Raw genomic sequence first — 17,783 nt, forward strand, 5'->3', positions numbered from 1 at the left:
TTAAGTGGTCAGAGTTGATGACACCAGTGAATAACATGAAGGGATTAGAAAGACTGGCGAGACGGCAAAATTGAAGGTCTGTGAAAATCACATCCAGAACCTCAACCTGAGCTACAAATCTTCTCAAAACTCACTAGTCTGTGAAAATGGCAATGGCAGAAGAGATCATGCAGAGCCTAAACAGAGAATGCTAAAGAAACTCAGCAGGTCTGCCAGTGTCTGTGGAGAGAGAAAAAGAGTTAATGTTTCAAGTCTGCTATGATTCTTTAAAGTTTGTGTCACAGAACCCTTACAATGTGGAAGTAGACCATTTGGCCCATCAAGTCCACACCGACCCTCCAAAGTGCACCCCAACCAGACGCACACTATTGCTATAACCTTGCATTTTCCATGGCTGATTTATCTAGCCTGCACGTTCCTGGAAACAATGGGCAATTTGGCACTGCCACTCTACCTAACCTGCACATCTTTGGACTGTGAAGGAAACTGGAGCACCCGGAGAAAACCCACTCAGACATGGGGAAAATCGGAGGCAGCAGGGCTAACCACTGAGCCACTGTGCTAGAGGGAGAAATTTATGCAGGGGAGCAAAGTCAGTGGACAGAGGGAACAATTAATCAAGATGGATACTGAAATCACCAAAGAGAAGATGTCTAACATCAGATGCAGGGAATCTGTAACAGGTTCTCTGTGCGGTGGTTGCAAGAATGAATGCATTCAAAGTTGTTTTCTTATTGATCAAGGATTCTTTAAGCTTTCTAAAACCCATTTCTTTTGTATTATTAATCAGCAAATGTATATTAGCCACATTACACATCAAAATACTTACTCCTTCTGGGCTGTCCCAGATTCTTGGATAATTACTCATGAACACCCACCCACAAAACTAGTCAGTAATGCCTCACATTTAACCTTCTAACTCTGGGCAGAAGCCAAATGATTCTTTGGCAAGAATTTCATACTTCAAAACTCATTAGTCCATTACCGTTTTAATTTCCTCTTCACTGAGCTGGCTGTTTGTATAAACAAAGAACAAGGGAAGGCCACTCGGCCCTTCAGTCCACTCCACCTTTGAGATCACAACTGATCTGATTTTAACTTCAAAATCTACATTCCTGCATATCCTCAATCATCTTTTATCCCCTTGGTAATCAAGAATCTACCAACCTCTGCCTTAAAAATATCTAAAGATTCGACATCCACTGCCCCTTGAGGAAAGGAATTCCAAAGACTCTTAATCTTTGGGGGGAAAAATTCCTCTCATCTGTTTTAAACGACTTATAGAATCCCTACCATGTGAAAGCAGGCCACTTGGCCCTTCAAGTCCACACTAAACCTCCAAAGAGCATTCCCACCCAGACCCAATCCCCAATCCCATCCCTGCATTTCCCACCCTAGACACTGTGGCAATTTAGCATGGGCAATCCACCTAACCTACACATTTTTGGACTGTGGGAGGTTGGAAGGGAGGCCGGTGGGACTGGAGCACCCAGAGGAAAGCCACGCAGACACGGGGAGAACGTGCAAACTCCACCAAGGCTGGAATTGAACCTGGGTCCCTGGTGCTGTGGGGCAGCAGCGCTAGCCACTGAGCCACCGTGCCGCCCATATTATTAAACAATGGCCCCTCGATCTAGATTCTCCCACAAGAGGATACATCCTCGCCACATCCACCTGGTCAAGTCTCCTCAGGATCTTACAAGCTTCAATTAAGTCAGAAGAGACAGGCCCACCCTGTCTAGCCTTTCCTCACGAGGACCACCCACTCATTCCAGACATTAGTCCAGTAAACCTTCCCAAAACTGCTTCTAGTGCTTTTACATACTGCCACCACTATTGAACACAGTACGTCAGACGCAGTTTCATCACTCGTGTCTTGTATATCTGAAGGATCCCCTCTGTACTTCAATACCCAATTCCTCTTGCAACCAAAGACAACTATTCTATTAACTGTCCTCATTATTTGTTGTACCTACATCCTAACCTTGTGCGATTCATGCACAGGACACCCAGATCCCTCTAACTCCGATGTCTCTACCTTTCTATCTCAATCTTAATTACACTCAATAATTTGCCCCCCTACCCCAGCCCCCACACAGCCTTCTGTGGCAATGACATCCACAGATTCAGCACAGAAGAAATTTCTCATCTCAGATCTAAAGGGTCATCCCTTCACTCTGAAGCTGTTACGCTTGGGTCCTAGTTTCTCCTACTAGGAGAAACACATTCTCCACCTCGACTCTAAGCAACCTCTCAGTATTCTTTAAATTTTAATGAGATCTCCACCCAACCCTCCTTAATCCCATCAAGTACAGACCCAGAGTCCTCAACCGCTCCTCATACAACAAGGCCTTCATCCCCGGGATCATTGTTGTGAACCTCCTCCGGACCCTCTCCAATGCCAGCACATCCTTCTTTAGGCATGGGGCCCAAAACTGCTCTAAATATTTCAAATGCGGTCCAACCAAAGCTTTATACAGCCTCGGCAGTACACCTCTGCTCTTGTATTCCATTCTTCTCAAAATGAATGCTAACATTGCATTTGCCTTCCCAAACGAACCTACATTTAACCTCGAGAATCCTCAACTAGGCGTCCTAACTCGTTTTGCACTTCAGATTCCTGAAGTCTTTCCCCTTTTAGAAAATAGGCTATGCTTCTGTTCTTCCCAAACTTACACTTTTCCACACTGTATTCCAAGTACCACTTCTTTGCCCACTCCCCAAGCTTGTCCAAGTCCTTATGCAGTCTCCCCCCTTCCTCAACACTGCCTGTCCCTCCAGTTATCTTTGTCATCGCAAACCTAGCAACAATGCCCAGATCGCTGATATAGAACGTGAGGCCCCAGCACTGACCCTTGCAGAACTCCACTAGTTAGTGGCTGCCATCCTGAAAAAGACCCCCTTATCCCCCCCACACTGCCTTCTGCCAGACAGCCAATCCTCTATCAATGCCAGTACTTTTCCCCTAACACCACGAACTCTTAGCTTTCGAGCTTCCTGTGCAGTGCCTTGTCAAACGCCTTCTGGAAATCCAAATGGATCATGTTCATTGGCTGTCCTTTGTCTAACTTGCTCATTACCCCCCTCAAAAAATTCTAACAGATTTGTCAGACATGACCTCCCCTTGATGAAGCCATGCTGATTCAGCCCTATTTTACAATATTTTCCAAATACTCTGCAATCTCATCCTTAATAACGGGCTCTAAAATCTTACCAACAACTGAGGACAGGCTAATCAGCCTATAGTCTCCTGAACTCTGCCTCCCTCCGTTTTTAAACAGGGATGACACATTAACCATTTTCCAGTCCCTCTGGGATCCTCCCTGGCTCCAGTGATTCCTGAAAGATCGCCACCAATGCCCCAACAATATCCTCAGCTATCTCCTTCAGAACTGCGGCAGATAGTCCATCTGGTCCAGGTGACTTATCCATCTTCAGACCTTCCAGCTTTCCGAGCACCTTCTCCTTAGTGATGTCACTACACTCCCCTCTGTCCCCAACTCTCTTGGCGCTCTGGTACGTTGCTGGTGTCTTCCACCACAGAGACAGATGCAAAGTATCTACTCAGTTCCTCCTCCATTTCTTTGGTCCTCATTACTAGTTCTCCAGCCTCGGTTTCAAGCATCTGAAGTACTCTCTTCCCTCTCTTACCTTTTAATACATCTGAAAATATTCTTGCAATCTTCTTTTATAATACGAGCTAGCTTGCCCTCATATTCCATCTTGTTCTCCATTGCTGCTTTTTAGTTGGCTTCTTCTGGTTTTTAAAAGGCTTCCCAGTAATCTCTGCTGCATTGTGCCCTTTTTCTTTTGCTTTTATACTGTCCCTGTCTTCCCTTGTCAGCCATAGTTTCCACCTCCTCCACTCAGTATATTCCGCTCTGTCCCCACACCATGAACTTTTTACCTGGGCTAACTTTTACTGACTTTTTTCCAATTGCTGTGAAGGCTAAAAGTTCATATGATTAGAGCCATGCCTTAATGATAAGCTCTCATTATTTCTTCTTTTATGCTCCATCCTACCACATGTTTACTGTTTGGGATCAGTATGCTACTCCCACTCACAAGTGACTTCCTGCCTTTACAGTTTCTCATCCAAACCCAAACTGCTTCCACACCCACATTTCCTAACTGGCATCCAGGAGTTCCACACGTTGCAGCTGTGGCACATCACTTGCCATCCCTGCCTAGTGGGCTAATGTTGTGATTAGCAGAGATAGCCCAACACCTTTTACTAACACCTTGTCTTTCCTAAATGTCTCCAAAGTTCAGTTCCAAATCAAATTCATCCTGTAGTTATGTCCCAAGACTTGGTTCATCTGTTTGTATCTGAATGCGCATATCATTTAAAACAAGGATCTTCACTTTTACCCTTCTATTCTTTACACAAATTCTAGTTCGAGCTGTTAGTTTACTCTTAGCTTCATTCTGTCTATTCCATCCTGCTACAATCTATCATTTCCTGCATTAATAACTTTCTCTTTGGCCTTGGCTCCACTCCCTGACTTAGCATGCCTTCCTGAATTTGCCTTGTCCCCACTTAGCTATGCAGCTCCCCAGAGTACAGTTCCACTGGCACAGATAATAAAATGTGAGGCTGGATGAACACAGCAGGCCAAGCAGCATCTCAGGAGCACAAAAGCTGACGTTTCGGGCCTAGACCCTTCATCAGAGAGGGGGATGGGGAGAGGGAACTGGAATAAATAGGGAGAGAGGGGGAGGCGGACCGAAGATGGATAGAGGAGCAGATAGGTGGAGAGAGTATAGGTGGGGAGGTAGGGAGGGGAAAGGTCAGTCCAGGGAAGACGGACAGGTCAAGGAGGTGGGATGAGGTTAGTAGGTAGATGGGGGTGCGGCTTGGGGTGGGAGGAAGGGATGGGTGAGAGGAAGAACCGGTTAGGGAGGCAGAGACAGGTTGGACTGGTTTTGGGATGCAGTGGGTGGGGGAGAAGGGGGAGGGGGGGGGAGAAGAGCTGGGCTGGTTGTGTGGTGCAGTGGGGGGAGGGGACGAACTGGGCTGGTTTAGGGATGCAGTAGGGGAAGGGGAGATTTTGAAACTGGTGAAGTCCACATTGATACCATTGGGCTGCAGGGTTCCCAGGCGGAATATGAGTTGCTGTTCCTGCAACCTTCGGGTGGCATCATTGTGGCACTGCAGGAGGCCCATGATGGACATGTCATCTAGAGAATGGGAGGGGCAGTGGAAATGGTTTGCGACTGGGAGGTGCAGTTGTTTGTTGCGAACTGAGCGGGTGAAGGGGTCAGTGGAAGGAGTGTTGGAAGCGGGTGAAGGGGTCAGTGGAAGGAGTGTTGGAAGCAGGTGAAGGGGTCAGTGGACCCGCTTCACCCGCTTCCAACACTCCTTCCACTGACCCCTTCACCCGCTTCCAACACAAGTCCTCCTCCTGGACAACACCCCCAGGCCTCCGACCCTCCCTCGACCTCTTCATCTCCAACTGCCGTCGAGACATTAACCGCCTCAAACTCTCCACCCCTCTCACCCACTCCAACCTCTCCCCCGCAGAACGGGCAGCCCTCCGCTCCCTCCGCTCCAACCCCAACCTCACCATCAAACCCGCAGACAAGGGTGGCGCAGTGGTAGTATGGCGCACTGACCTCTACATCGCCGAGGCCAGACGCCAACTCTCCGACACCACCTCCTACCGCCTCCACGATCATGACCCCACACCCGAGCACCAAACCATCATCTCCAACACCATTCACGACCTCATCACCTCAGGGGACCTCCCACCCACAGCCTCCAACCTCACTGTTCCCCAACCCCGCACGGCCCGTTTCTATCTCCTTCCCAAAATCCACAAACCTGCCTGCCCTGGTCGACCCATCGTCTCAGCCTGCTCCTGCCCCACCGAACTCATCTCCACCTATCTGGACTCCATTTTCTCCCCTTTGGTCCAGGAACTCCCCACCTACGTCCGTGACACCACCCACGCCCTCCACCTCCTCCAGGACTTCGAATTCCCTGGCCCCCAACACCTCATAGTCACCATGGACGTCCAGTCCCTGTACACCTGCATTCCGCATGGAGATGGCCTCAAGGCCCTCCGCTTCTTCCTGTCCCGCAGGCCCGACCAGGCCCCCTCCACCGACACTCTCATCCGCCTCGCTGAACTCGTCCTCACACTCAACAACTTCTCTTTTGACTCCTCCCACTTCCTGCAGACTAAGGGGGTGGCCATGGGCACCCGCATGGGCCCCAGCTATGCCTGCCTCTTTGTAGGTTACGTGGAACAGTCCCTCTTCCGCACCTACACAGGCCCCAAACCCCACCTCTTCCTCCGGTACATTGATGACTGTATCGGCGCCGCCTCTTGCTCCCCAGAGGAGCTCGAACAGTTCATCCACTTCACCAACACCTTCCACCCCAACCTTCAGTTCACCTGGGCCATCTCCAGCACATCCCTCACCTTCCTGGACCTCTCAGTCTCCATCTCAGGCAACCAGCTTGTAACTGATGTCCATTTCAAGCCCACCGACTCCCACAGCTACCTAGAATACACCTCCTCCCACCCACCCTCCTGCAAAAATTCCATCCCCTATTCCCAATTCCTCCGCCTCCGCCGCATCTGCTCCCACGATGAGACATTCCACTCCCGCACATCCCAGATGTCCAAGTTCTTTAAGGACCGCAACTTTCCCCCCACGGTGATCGAGAACGCCCTTGACCGCGTCTCCCGTATTTCCCGCAACACATCCCTCACACCCCGCCCCCGCCACAACCGCCCTAAGAGGATCCCCCTCGTTCTCACACACCACCCTACCAACCTCCGCATACAACGCATCATCCTCTGACACTTCCGCCATTCACAATCCGACCCCACCACCCAAAACATCTTTCCATCCCCACCCCTGTCTGCTTTCCGGAGAGACCACTCTCTCCGTGACTCCCTTGTTCGCTCCACACTGCCCTCCAACCCCACCACACCCGGCACCTTCCCCTGCAACCGCAGGAAATGCCACACTTGTCCCCACACCTCCTCCCTCACCCCTATCCCAGGCCCCAAGATGACATTCCACATTAAGCAGAGGTTCACCTGCACATCTGCCAATGTGGTATACTGCATCCACTGTACCCGGTGCGGCTTCCTCTACATTGGGGAAACCAAGTGGAGGCTTGGGGACCGCTTTGCAGAACACCTCCGCTCAGTTCGCAATAAACAACTGCACCTCCCAGTCGCAAACCATTTCCACTGCCCCTCCCATTCTCTAGATGGCATGTCCATCATGGGCCTCCTGCAGTGCCACAATGATGCCACCCGAAGGTTGCAGGAACAGCAACTCATATTCCGCCTGGGAACCCTGCAGCCATATGGTATCAATGTGGACTTCACCAGGTTCAAAATCTCCCCTTCCCCTACTGCATCCCTAAACCAGCCCAGTTCGTCCCCTCCGCCCACTGCATCACACAACCAGCCCAGCTCTTCCCCCTCCCCCACCCACTGCATCCCAAAACCAGTCCAACCTGTCTCTGCCTCCCTAACCGGTTCTTCCTCTCACCCATCCCTTCCTCCCACCCCAAGCCGCACCCCCAGCTACCTACTAACCTCATCCCACCTCCTTGACCTGTCCGTCTTCCCTGAACTGACCTATCCCCTCCCTACCTCCCCACCTATACTCTCTCCACCTATCTGCTCCTCTAACCATCTTCGGTCCGCCTCCCCCTCTCTCCCTATTTATTCCAGAACCCTCCCCCCATCCCCCTCTCTGATGAAGGGTCTAGGCCCGAAACGTCAGCTTTTGTGCTCCTGAGATGCTGCTTGGCCTGCTGTGTTCATCCAGCCTCACATTTTATTGTCTTGGAATACTCCAGCATTTGCAGTTCCCATTATCTCTCCACTGGCACAGATCCCACTTTCCCCAGTAGCAGTGGCTCGCAAGCAAGAACCAAATTTTGCCCATGCTAGCCTTCGAGCCGTGTGTGCATCTCTCTCGTCTGATTTGCTCTGTGCTACTTTGCATATGGATCAGCTATTAACAGATTATCACCTTTGAGGTTCTGCTCCTTTTCTCAGTGCCTTTATTGTTGTACCAATACCACTGGTGCCTACATGGACCACAGCAGCTGGTTCCACCTACACCCACTGTAGGTTCTGGTCCAGGCCTGCCCAGATATCCTGAACCATGGCACCAGGCAGGCAACACAGTTCTGCAGACTCGCACTCTCTGCTGCAGAGAACGTGTCACCCCTCCTTACTTATACTGTCACCTAATATCACTGCATTCCTTCTTCATGTCCCAATCGTCGATGGCCTCCTATATCACGGCGTGAAGGTCAGTTGAACTTTATCAAGTCGGCAACCCTCATCCAAGTCTTTCTGTCCCGAGCCACTGACAAAAGACCCTTTCCTAAGGGGCATGGCTGCCTCCTGCTACAAAGAATACAGATAACAGCCTCTTTCCTGATGTATCATCGTTTCTCCCATTCAAAATGTGGAACCAAAGCTGCTTGAATTTCTGCAAACAGGCAACCAGGAACTTCCACATGCTGCAGCTGTGATACATCACCTGTCCTGCCATCTTTAGCTTGTTCTAATTAACTAAAGGTTTACAGGTCAAAAGAAAGGGCCTGAACCCATTTCTCTTTTTACACAGATTCTGCCTAAAACGCTGACTTGTTTTTGATATACAAAACTCACTTGCTCAGAGATACAGAAGTTCATACGTGGAGGTCAAGGATTTATTTTCATACTAACAATGTGTAGTTGTGTAAAGCTGAGAAAAGGACAGATGCTGTCAAAGCTTTTTCAGTCTCTCACACATCAGGACAACTCACACGAAATAGCAAAGAAAGGGAAAACAACATTTCTACTCAGGGATGATATTGGTGATCTGTTGGAAAGTAAATTCTGTCTAGGTAGTGAACAACGAAAAGGGATTATTAAAAGATGATCAAGTATTGCAACAAAAGAAAAAAGCATGCCACATGTGTTAGGGCAAAAAAAGATATTAGCTCTGCATCTGAATCAGCGATCTCGCCGTCTCCCACAATAACTTCAGTGGAATATTAATAGAAACCTGCTTCACCAGAAGCTCCATGTCTTAGTAAATACACAACTCTAAAATTTCCCGCTGTGTTCTAAGAACAATGTCTTGCAAGGCAACATTTCTGGATGGCGGAACAGCATGTCCCATTCCCTAGGGCTCTTACATTTCAGTGAAGAGTTGGCACATAATCTGGATGGCACTGGACTCTAGGTTATTTTTGCAAAAACACCCAAATAACTATGGTGATGCATTTGGACAGAAAATATGAAAGGTAGTGGGCTACAGAAGCTGGGGCAGAGCTATATTAATCACGTCTATTATTTGTGATTGGTTCACATTGCCCATTACCCTATGGGTGTAAAGTACTGCACAATATTGCTTATAGAAACAGTGCTGAGCAAATGAGTTTGTTCCTTTACTCACGACATTACATCAGTTCTCTTCAAAGGGCAACCACCCCACTTTAATGTAGCAGCAGGCAGAAGATCATACCGATACTGCACTACAGACCCATGTCCTTAGCCACTGGACATCAACAATCAAGCCACTGAGTCAGAGAGATCCACAGTACAGAAAAAAGGCCCTTCAGCCCATCCAGTCCATGCCTGCCAAAAACACACAAACTATTCGAATCCAATTTTCCAGCACTTGGCCTATAGTGTTGTACACTTTTGCACTGTAAGGGCACATTGGAAAACGTTTAAAATGTTACGAGGGTTTTTGCCTCTTCCACAACAATTGCACCGAGTTCCAGATTCCTACCACCCTCAAGGTGGTAATGTTTTCCTCATCTCCTTCAAACTACTGCCCCTTGCCTTAAATCTATGCCCCCAGTCAGTGATCCCTCCCTCAAGAGGGAAAAAGTTGCTTCTTGTCCATGCCAGTCTTAATTTTGTACATCTCGATCATGTCCCCTGTCAACCTGCTCTGCTTTAGCGAAAACAGCTTCAATCCATCTAGTCATTTTTCATAACTAAAACACTCCAACCCAGAGCTGGTAAACCTCCTCTGAACCCTCACCAGTGCTGTCATGTCCCTGGGTTCCAGAACTGTACATTGTCCTCTAGCTACAGCCTAAGAAACTTTATATACAGTTCCAGCATAACGTTCCTGCTCTTAAACTCTATGAATAGGCTAATAAAGGCAAGTATACCATATGCCTTCTTAACGACTTTATCCACTTTGCCTAATACTTGTGCATAATACAAGCCTAATACTTGAAGGGATCAATATATATGCACAGCAAAGGTGTTCAAGGTAATGAGAGGCATGGATAGAGCCGATAGCCAGAGACTTTTCCCCAGGGCAGGATTGACTGCCACGAGGGGTCATAGTTTTAAGGTGTTAGGAGGAAGGTAGAGAGGAGACATCAGAGGGAGGTTCTTCACCCAGAGAGCTGTGAGCGCATGGAATAGTTTGCCAGTGGAAGTCGTGGAAGCGGAGTCATTAGTGACACTTAAGCGACTGCTGGACATGGACAGCAGTGAATCGAGGGGAATGTAGGTTAGGTTATTTTATTTTTGGATTAGGATTATTCCACGGCACAACATCGTGGGCCGAAGGGCCTGTACTGTGCTGTACTTTTCTATGTTCTAAAAGTTTCTCTGAACCTCAGTTTATCAGGATCCTGCTGTTCATCATGTATTCCCTCACCTGGTTTGCCTGCTCAGGTGCACCACCTCACATTTATCCAGACTGAATTCCACTTGTCACTGATCAGCCCACCTGACCATTCCACCTATATCCTCCTGTAATCTAACACCATCCGCACCACTATTTACGACCCAGTCACATTTGTATCATCTGTGTACTTACTGATCAACTCTCCAACATTCGAGCGCAAGTTAGTTATGTAAAACACGTGTATAAATGGGGATAGAAACATTTGTATAATCTCTCACTCTCTCTCGTTTATATTATACAGCATAGAACATTACAGCACAGTACAGGCCCTTCGGCCCTCGATGTTGTGCCGACCTGTCATACCGATCTCAAGCCCATCTAACCTACACTATTCCATGTATGTCCATATGCTTGTCCAATGACGACTTAAATGTACCTAAAGTTGGTGAATCTACTACCGTTGCAGGCAAAGCATTCCATTCCTTTACTACTCTGAGTAAAGAAACTACCTCTGACATCTGTCCTGTATCTTGCACCCCTCAATTCAAAGCTATGCCCCCTCGTGCTCGCCGTCACCATCCTAGGAAAAAGGCTCTCCCTATCCACCCTATCTAACCCTCTGATTATTTGCAACCCTCTGATTATCTGCAACTACAGCCGTATAATACCCAAGGGATTCACACACACATATGGGACCTTTCAATGCATGCTCCCAAAGATGACAGTGGGAATATGGGATCAAACACCAAGGTATAATCAGTCACTCTAAGCAAAATCTGCTTTGAGAACAGTCACACGTACTGGAGCAGCATAGTTTCAGACCACACAAATAACCTTCGAGGTATCACTGAGAATTCTGAGAACCTGCCTTCCAAAAGTCTAACTTGTAAAGGCACCACGAGAAGTAGAATCAGTTTCTCAGCACCACTTGCCAAAGCACTTAGCACTCAGAAACATCACCTCACTGTTAATGCATATTAGAAATCTAATCATCTTAAAAGTGTGCAGAGAAAAAGCATCCAGATGCTGCCTAGAGAATTACTGTGATAGAGGCATTGGATCAATGTTGGCCTTCACTATTACTGACACTGAAGGCCCAACAGTAGCCATCCCAAGCAGATCTGCATGAAACACAGTCTCTTCAGTCACAACATATCCATCCTCATGGCTCAAGCAGATATTAAAAATTCCCACTGCACTATTGCCAAGGCAAGCAATTCTCAAAGCCAACATTTCTCCCTCAATCAATCCCATCAAAAATACACTGACTGCTGTCTCACCTCATTAGATGTTTGCTCTAGCTATTTATGTGCTAGTTGCTGCAACATACTGCACAGCAATTGTTACAAAATTCCATCGCTAATTCATCTGAAGAAAACTGTTGTTTCTCTCTTTGTCACGGTCTGGCACTATAAAAATGCAAGTCTTCCACTGTTTTTGCACTAAACTTTGGCAGCTCATGCTGTTTGCAGTTGATCTGATGTCTGCAGTGGTTTTGGTCATAATTAATTTGCCTTCCGCTGCTCTGGGTCACTTCCAGAAATGCACAGTCTAGTACACCTGCCTAACTGTGATACATCCAGCAATTAACCCAGGCACCATGGTTTCTGTGGAAAACTTCCCTGTGTTAAACAGCTTGAAAATAAATTTTTAAAAACCCTTCCTTTCATTAAACTGGTTTTATTCCAATCAGGAATAAGTACCTTTCAACAGCTGCAGAATACTTTGCTGGTTTCACCCCATTAGACTTTAGCACAGTAAAAATAAAAATCAGAGTTTTCACTTACTTTAGGCTTATTTATACTCACATCTACAGCCTCACAAAGATGATAGGAAGTACTTCCCATTATATTTTTATCTGCGCGCTAGGGTCCTCATCAGACAGCTTTGTGCATTGACTAAGCCTTTGTCTCATTAAACAAACCTCAAATGATTAATCAATAAATGGCATGATTAATCATAACACTTCAAAAGTAAATGCAGCGATAGAAGGGGCCTCATTGTTCCTGTAGCTTGGCTAGGGAAAGGGATGAGACAAACAGCTTGCATTGGGAATAGAAAGGTTGAAATGACTGAGCAACATTTACCTTTTTCTCCATGGTTGGCGATGACTGTGGTAACACAGAAAACAGCCAGAACAGCCACAACAGCACAGCACAGAGAGCAGGACAAGAAGAATACAATTAATCAACACAGTTCAAAAGGTCACAAACTAGCACAACATATAGCCAGCTGGCCATCATTGAGAGCAGCCCCAATAAATGCAGACAAAAAAGAAGCAAGCAGTGCATAAACAATATTCTGTGGCAGAATGAAGGCACGAGAGGAGCATGCCAGATCACAGACAACTGTTTTAATTTACCAGCAATGATGTTCAAATTCAACTTTTACACTTTATATCGCTTAAAATAGAAGTAATCAAAATATGCATTACAAGTGAAATTAATTAATTCAGGAAAATTTGTTTCGTTGAGCAAAAAATGCTAAAGTTACGTATCACAGAACACAGTTAAGTTACCCAAATGTAGACTCTACATGGCTGAGATTTGGTTTCAATTTGAGTAATTGAAAAGCCTTTTGATTGAGAGAGAAATTCTAGGGAACTACAGAGCAGTTAGCCATCTGCTGTCAGAAAAGTTTGAACATCTACAAATATGGATGGAGTGACTAAACACCTTGAAAGACTTCAGCTAAATTGAGAGAAATGATAGATTTGCAAACAGTCAAACCTGACCAAAAACTTCTTTTTCCTGAAAGGGTGATGCTGAAATGGTAAAATAGTCATAGTCTAACCAGGCCACTGAAGTGCTCCCTCATTGTAGACTGACGATTGGTGGTGGTTTAAGTTAAGGATCATCACTCCTCAGGCAAGGGGACAGGTTCAGAAGGAGAATCCTTCATGGAACATCAGTCATTGCAGAGGACAGGGCACTATCCGCAGACATCATTTGTACTGAATTCTAAGGCAACCAATAAAGTCCCTCATAATAAATAATTTGCTTAAGGTTGAAGGTGATGGAACTGAAGACAAGTTACTGACCTGGTTACAAACCTGGTGAGTGGCAGAAAACAGAGTAGAAAGAATGACAAATACTCAAATTGGCAGAGGAAGAAGTGCCACCAGAATCTCTGTAAAGCCTTAAATATTGTCATTTTTATTAACAACCTGGAAGATGGGACAGAAAGCTGAATATTCCAGTTCACCGATGACACTGCAAGCAGTGTGGATGGAAGCATGCAATTACAAAGTTAAAGTAGATGTGGATAGTTAAAGTGAATAGGTAAGACAGCAGCAAATGGAATTCCACGTAGGCATATCTAAAGCATCCACTACGGACCTGAAAGGATGGATGGAAGAACTTTTTAAGAAGGCATAAAGCTAGAAACTGTGGAGGTCAAGAGAAACCTGGGTGTCTACCTGCACAGACCATCAAAACATTGTTCACAGGTCATCATTATAAAATCTGATGGAATGCTGGCCTCAAATGTAGAAGAACAAAACACAAGGTAGTAGAAGTAATGCTACACAAAAACTTACTGAACCACAGTGGAAAGACAGAAGGGAGATTTGGGCACCACAATCTAGGAAGCTTATCAAACCTTGTGGGGAACACAATGTAAGTTTACCTGAATAATACCATGCCTTCAAACATTGCAAGGAGAGGTTACAAAGGCTAGAGGTGCATTCGCTGGAATTTAGAAGGTTCAGGGGTGATTTGATTCAAATTTTCAAGATAGATGAACAGAGTAGATAGAAGGAAATTATTTCCAAGGTTACAATGTGAAGCATTACGGGCCAGTCTGAAAAATTAGAGTCAGACCTTTTGGGAGTGAAAGTAGGAAATATTTCCAGAGAGGATGATACAAGCTTAAAATGGTCTTCAATTAACATCAACTGCTTTTATCTCAGTTGTCAATTAGAAACCTGGGTGTGACAGATTTTTGTTAGCCGAAGTTATTCAGCAGCACAGCGGTTTATGGCATTACCTTGTAAATCAGTCATGGCCCCAATCTATAAAAGAGCCAAAGGATAATGACCAGACCTTGGGACAAATTAAGTCAGAGAAAACTGTAGATGCTGGAAACAAAAATGAAATTAGTGGAGAAATCAACAGATCTGATAGCAATCGGTGAAGTGAAAAAACACACTTAACATTTCAAGTCCAGTGGCCTTTCATGAGAATAGACATCATATTCTGTCCAAGGGTCACTGGACCCAAAACATTAACCATTTTTCTCTCCTTAAGTGCTGCTGAATTTCTCCAGCATTTTTCAGATCTTGGGCAAACTTTACACGACGTAAAAAGTCCAGAAGCTTTTACTGCAATATTAAAACAGCATTTAATGACAATAGCCCATGGCATGATTAGGAAGTACCAAATTAGCTACTAAAACATAGCACACACAAGCAGATGATGTATGAAGTTAATATCATGTTCATGGATGGAACAACCAAATATCTTCTTGACTTGCCATTGCGAGTTGGAATCATTTGCAATTACCAAGCATAATCTCTGGCAACCTGAGACTAACACAGGCAAACTCGGTTTGATGTCAGTCTTCACAGTTAGCTCCTTGGTATAACTAGGGGAGTTGGTGGCATAGTGGCACTGTCACTCAACTCGCAACCCAGAGCCCCATGCTAATGGGCCAAGGTTCAAATCAGAAGGTGAAATTTGAATTCAATAACACAGACTGGAGTAAAAAGCTATCTTAATGTTTGTTGTCATAAAAAAAACCATCTGGTTCATGCCAGTTAGGGAAGGAAAACTGCCTAGATGTAACCCTGGACCCACAGCAATACGACCAGCTCTTAAGTGCCCTAATAAATAAATTCTGGCCTAGCCAATGACATGCACATCTACGAACACTTCTGTTTTAAAAACTGAAGACAAAGAGGTATGTGTCAAACATGATGTCTCATGTCGGAGTTTTAAGCTAATCATGTGATGTTGAACTAAAGTTCGAAGTATTAGTAGATCCTACTTTATTAATCTTGTTCTTATTCTAAATTTCTTAAGTTTTGCTTTGAATTTATAGTTTTTGTTACAGTGCCCCTTTAAGGGTTGGCTCTTTTTAGTTCTTTGACTACGCAAAGAAGTATGAACAGGGACTGTTGGATCTGTAGTGATTAGGACCAGGTAGGCCTCATTGACTTCAAGATCTTTGATGGGAGTTGTTAATCTGGGCTAATCAGGAGCCTCTGGCTGATCAATATTAACAGGGGATTTAGAATCTCCTCAGTTGAGGGAATTGACTCCGAGATGGCTGGCCACACCCAGTGTATTGTGCACAAGTAAATTGGGGTTGGGATACCAGCCTTTGTGCAGATATTTCAGAACACCAGACAGTTAGTTGGTAGGAGGCAACATATGCATTAGTTAAAATGAACCTGGATTTGCACCAAGAGTGCTGTAACCTGCAAATGCTACAGACAAGGTGCAGTTAAGTCAGGTTAGAATGGGCACCTACAGAAGATTGACAAATCACAGAATCTGTACAGTGCACATTCAGCCCATCCAAGACCCCACTGTTCCTCCAAACAGCATCCCACCCAGACCCACACTCCCCTACGCTATCCCCATAACCCTGCACTTCCCACGGCTGGTCCACCTAGCCTGCACGTCCCTGGAGTGTGGGGGAAATTTAGCGTGGCCAATCCACCTAGCCTACACATCTTTGGACTGTGGGAGGAAACCCACATAGGCACGGCGGGGGAGAATGTGCAGACTCCACACAGGTAGTCATCCGAGGGTGGAATCAAACCGAGTCCCTGATGCTGAGAGGCAGCAGTGCTAACCACTGAGCCACCGTGCTGCTCACGATGGGCCAAGTATTTTTTTTTGCACTGTAACTTTTCTTTTGTTCCAACACATTCCCATCTCCAATTCAGAAAGTTTTCAGATGAAAGGTGAAATCTGAAAAGGACCTTTGCAGCCTTTTCTTTCCCCTGTTTTGACTGCCTGGTGAAGTTTACGTAATATCTGGTACACGCGGCCAGGCATATTTACTGATGCAAATGACATCACTGTCTCAAATGTTACATTCACCCCAACAAATGTGATTCATCACATAGCAGCCAGGAGGACCATCTGAGTGATATAACGTTTGTTTCAGAGAGATTAAATCCTGTAACAGATTCATGAAGATTCAGATCTTATTTGTGCTCTGGGCTAAAACAGTCATCTGTTGTCAAGCCCCATGACAAGAAATTGCTTGCAGGGATGGCACCTCATTCTGTGAATCAAATTATATTAGTACTTGGCCCATGTGCCTTGGAAATGCTGGGGTCAGTGCTGGAAGCAGTGTCTGACAGTAGGTATCAGCTTCAAGGATGCTCTCCAGAATTGTCCTAAACACCTTGCCACATTGCAAGTCAGTGTTTTTAAACCTCACATATTAAAAAGTACAATCTGCACCTAACAACTTCTTAAAAGGTTATCTCACACTGTGGACAACATACAATACCAATTCTGTCAGTGTACTCCAGAGTATTTACTTAGATTATGTTCATGTTTACACAATTAATCCGACTGAAGTTGACAGAAGCACATTAAATCAAGATGCCTCTGGTTAATTTGTGACAAAAAGTGGAATTTAGACTGAGCAACTTAATTGGATGCTACTGGCAAGTTGTGCACAAAGTAGCAAATTAAATTTCTTCCCCACTAAATGTTTATTATATTGGCAAATCAAATTGAAATCAACAAATCCATTTTTTATTCTTCTTATATTTAATAAACAATGCTGTCAATCATTCTACACTAATTTTGTTAATTAGACAAACGCAAAATGACACAGATACTGAAAATCTGAAATAAAAACCTAACAAAGCTGGAAAATCTCAGCATGTACTAGATGGATAGGAACAGCCGTTTTCCCCTTACCCAATGAGGAATAGGGGACATGCGATGAGAAAACTTTTTCCACACAGATGGTAGGAGTCGTCTGGAATACACTGCCTGGGAGGATAGTTGAGGTGGGAAACCTCACAACCTTTTTAAAAAGAAATTTGGATGAGCAGCCAAAAATGTTATAACAATCAAGGCTATGGGTCTAGTGCCAAAAATTGGGACGGGTCCAGATTAAAGATAGTTGTTTTTAATCATTGCAAATTAGTAGGTTGAAGGGCCTCTTCTATATTGTATGATCCT

At 45.5% G+C, this 17,783-nt stretch overlaps 1 protein-coding gene across 13 annotated transcripts in view; it reads right to left on the reverse strand.

The window, feature by feature from the left end:
- The window catches only part of mapk8ip3 (mitogen-activated protein kinase 8 interacting protein 3), a 190,456-nt gene that overhangs the window by 125,602 nt on the left and 47,071 nt on the right, over window positions 1-17,783 (reverse strand). For 7 of the 13 annotated variants that reach the window (XM_059654152.1, XM_059654158.1, XM_059654153.1 and 4 more), the window contains exon 5: window positions 12,717-12,740. The exons of the other annotated variants lie outside the window; for them this stretch is intronic. In XM_059654152.1, the coding sequence (XP_059510135.1) occupies window positions 12,717-12,740 (24 nt within the window). The remainder of the gene's footprint in view (window positions 1-12,716; window positions 12,741-17,783) is intronic. 13 annotated transcript variants of the gene reach the window in all.

The sequence above is a fragment of the Stegostoma tigrinum genome, chromosome 23 (assembly GCF_030684315.1).
Source record: "Stegostoma tigrinum isolate sSteTig4 chromosome 23, sSteTig4.hap1, whole genome shotgun sequence".
Classification (NCBI taxonomy): Eukaryota; Metazoa; Chordata; class Chondrichthyes; order Orectolobiformes; family Stegostomatidae; genus Stegostoma; species Stegostoma tigrinum.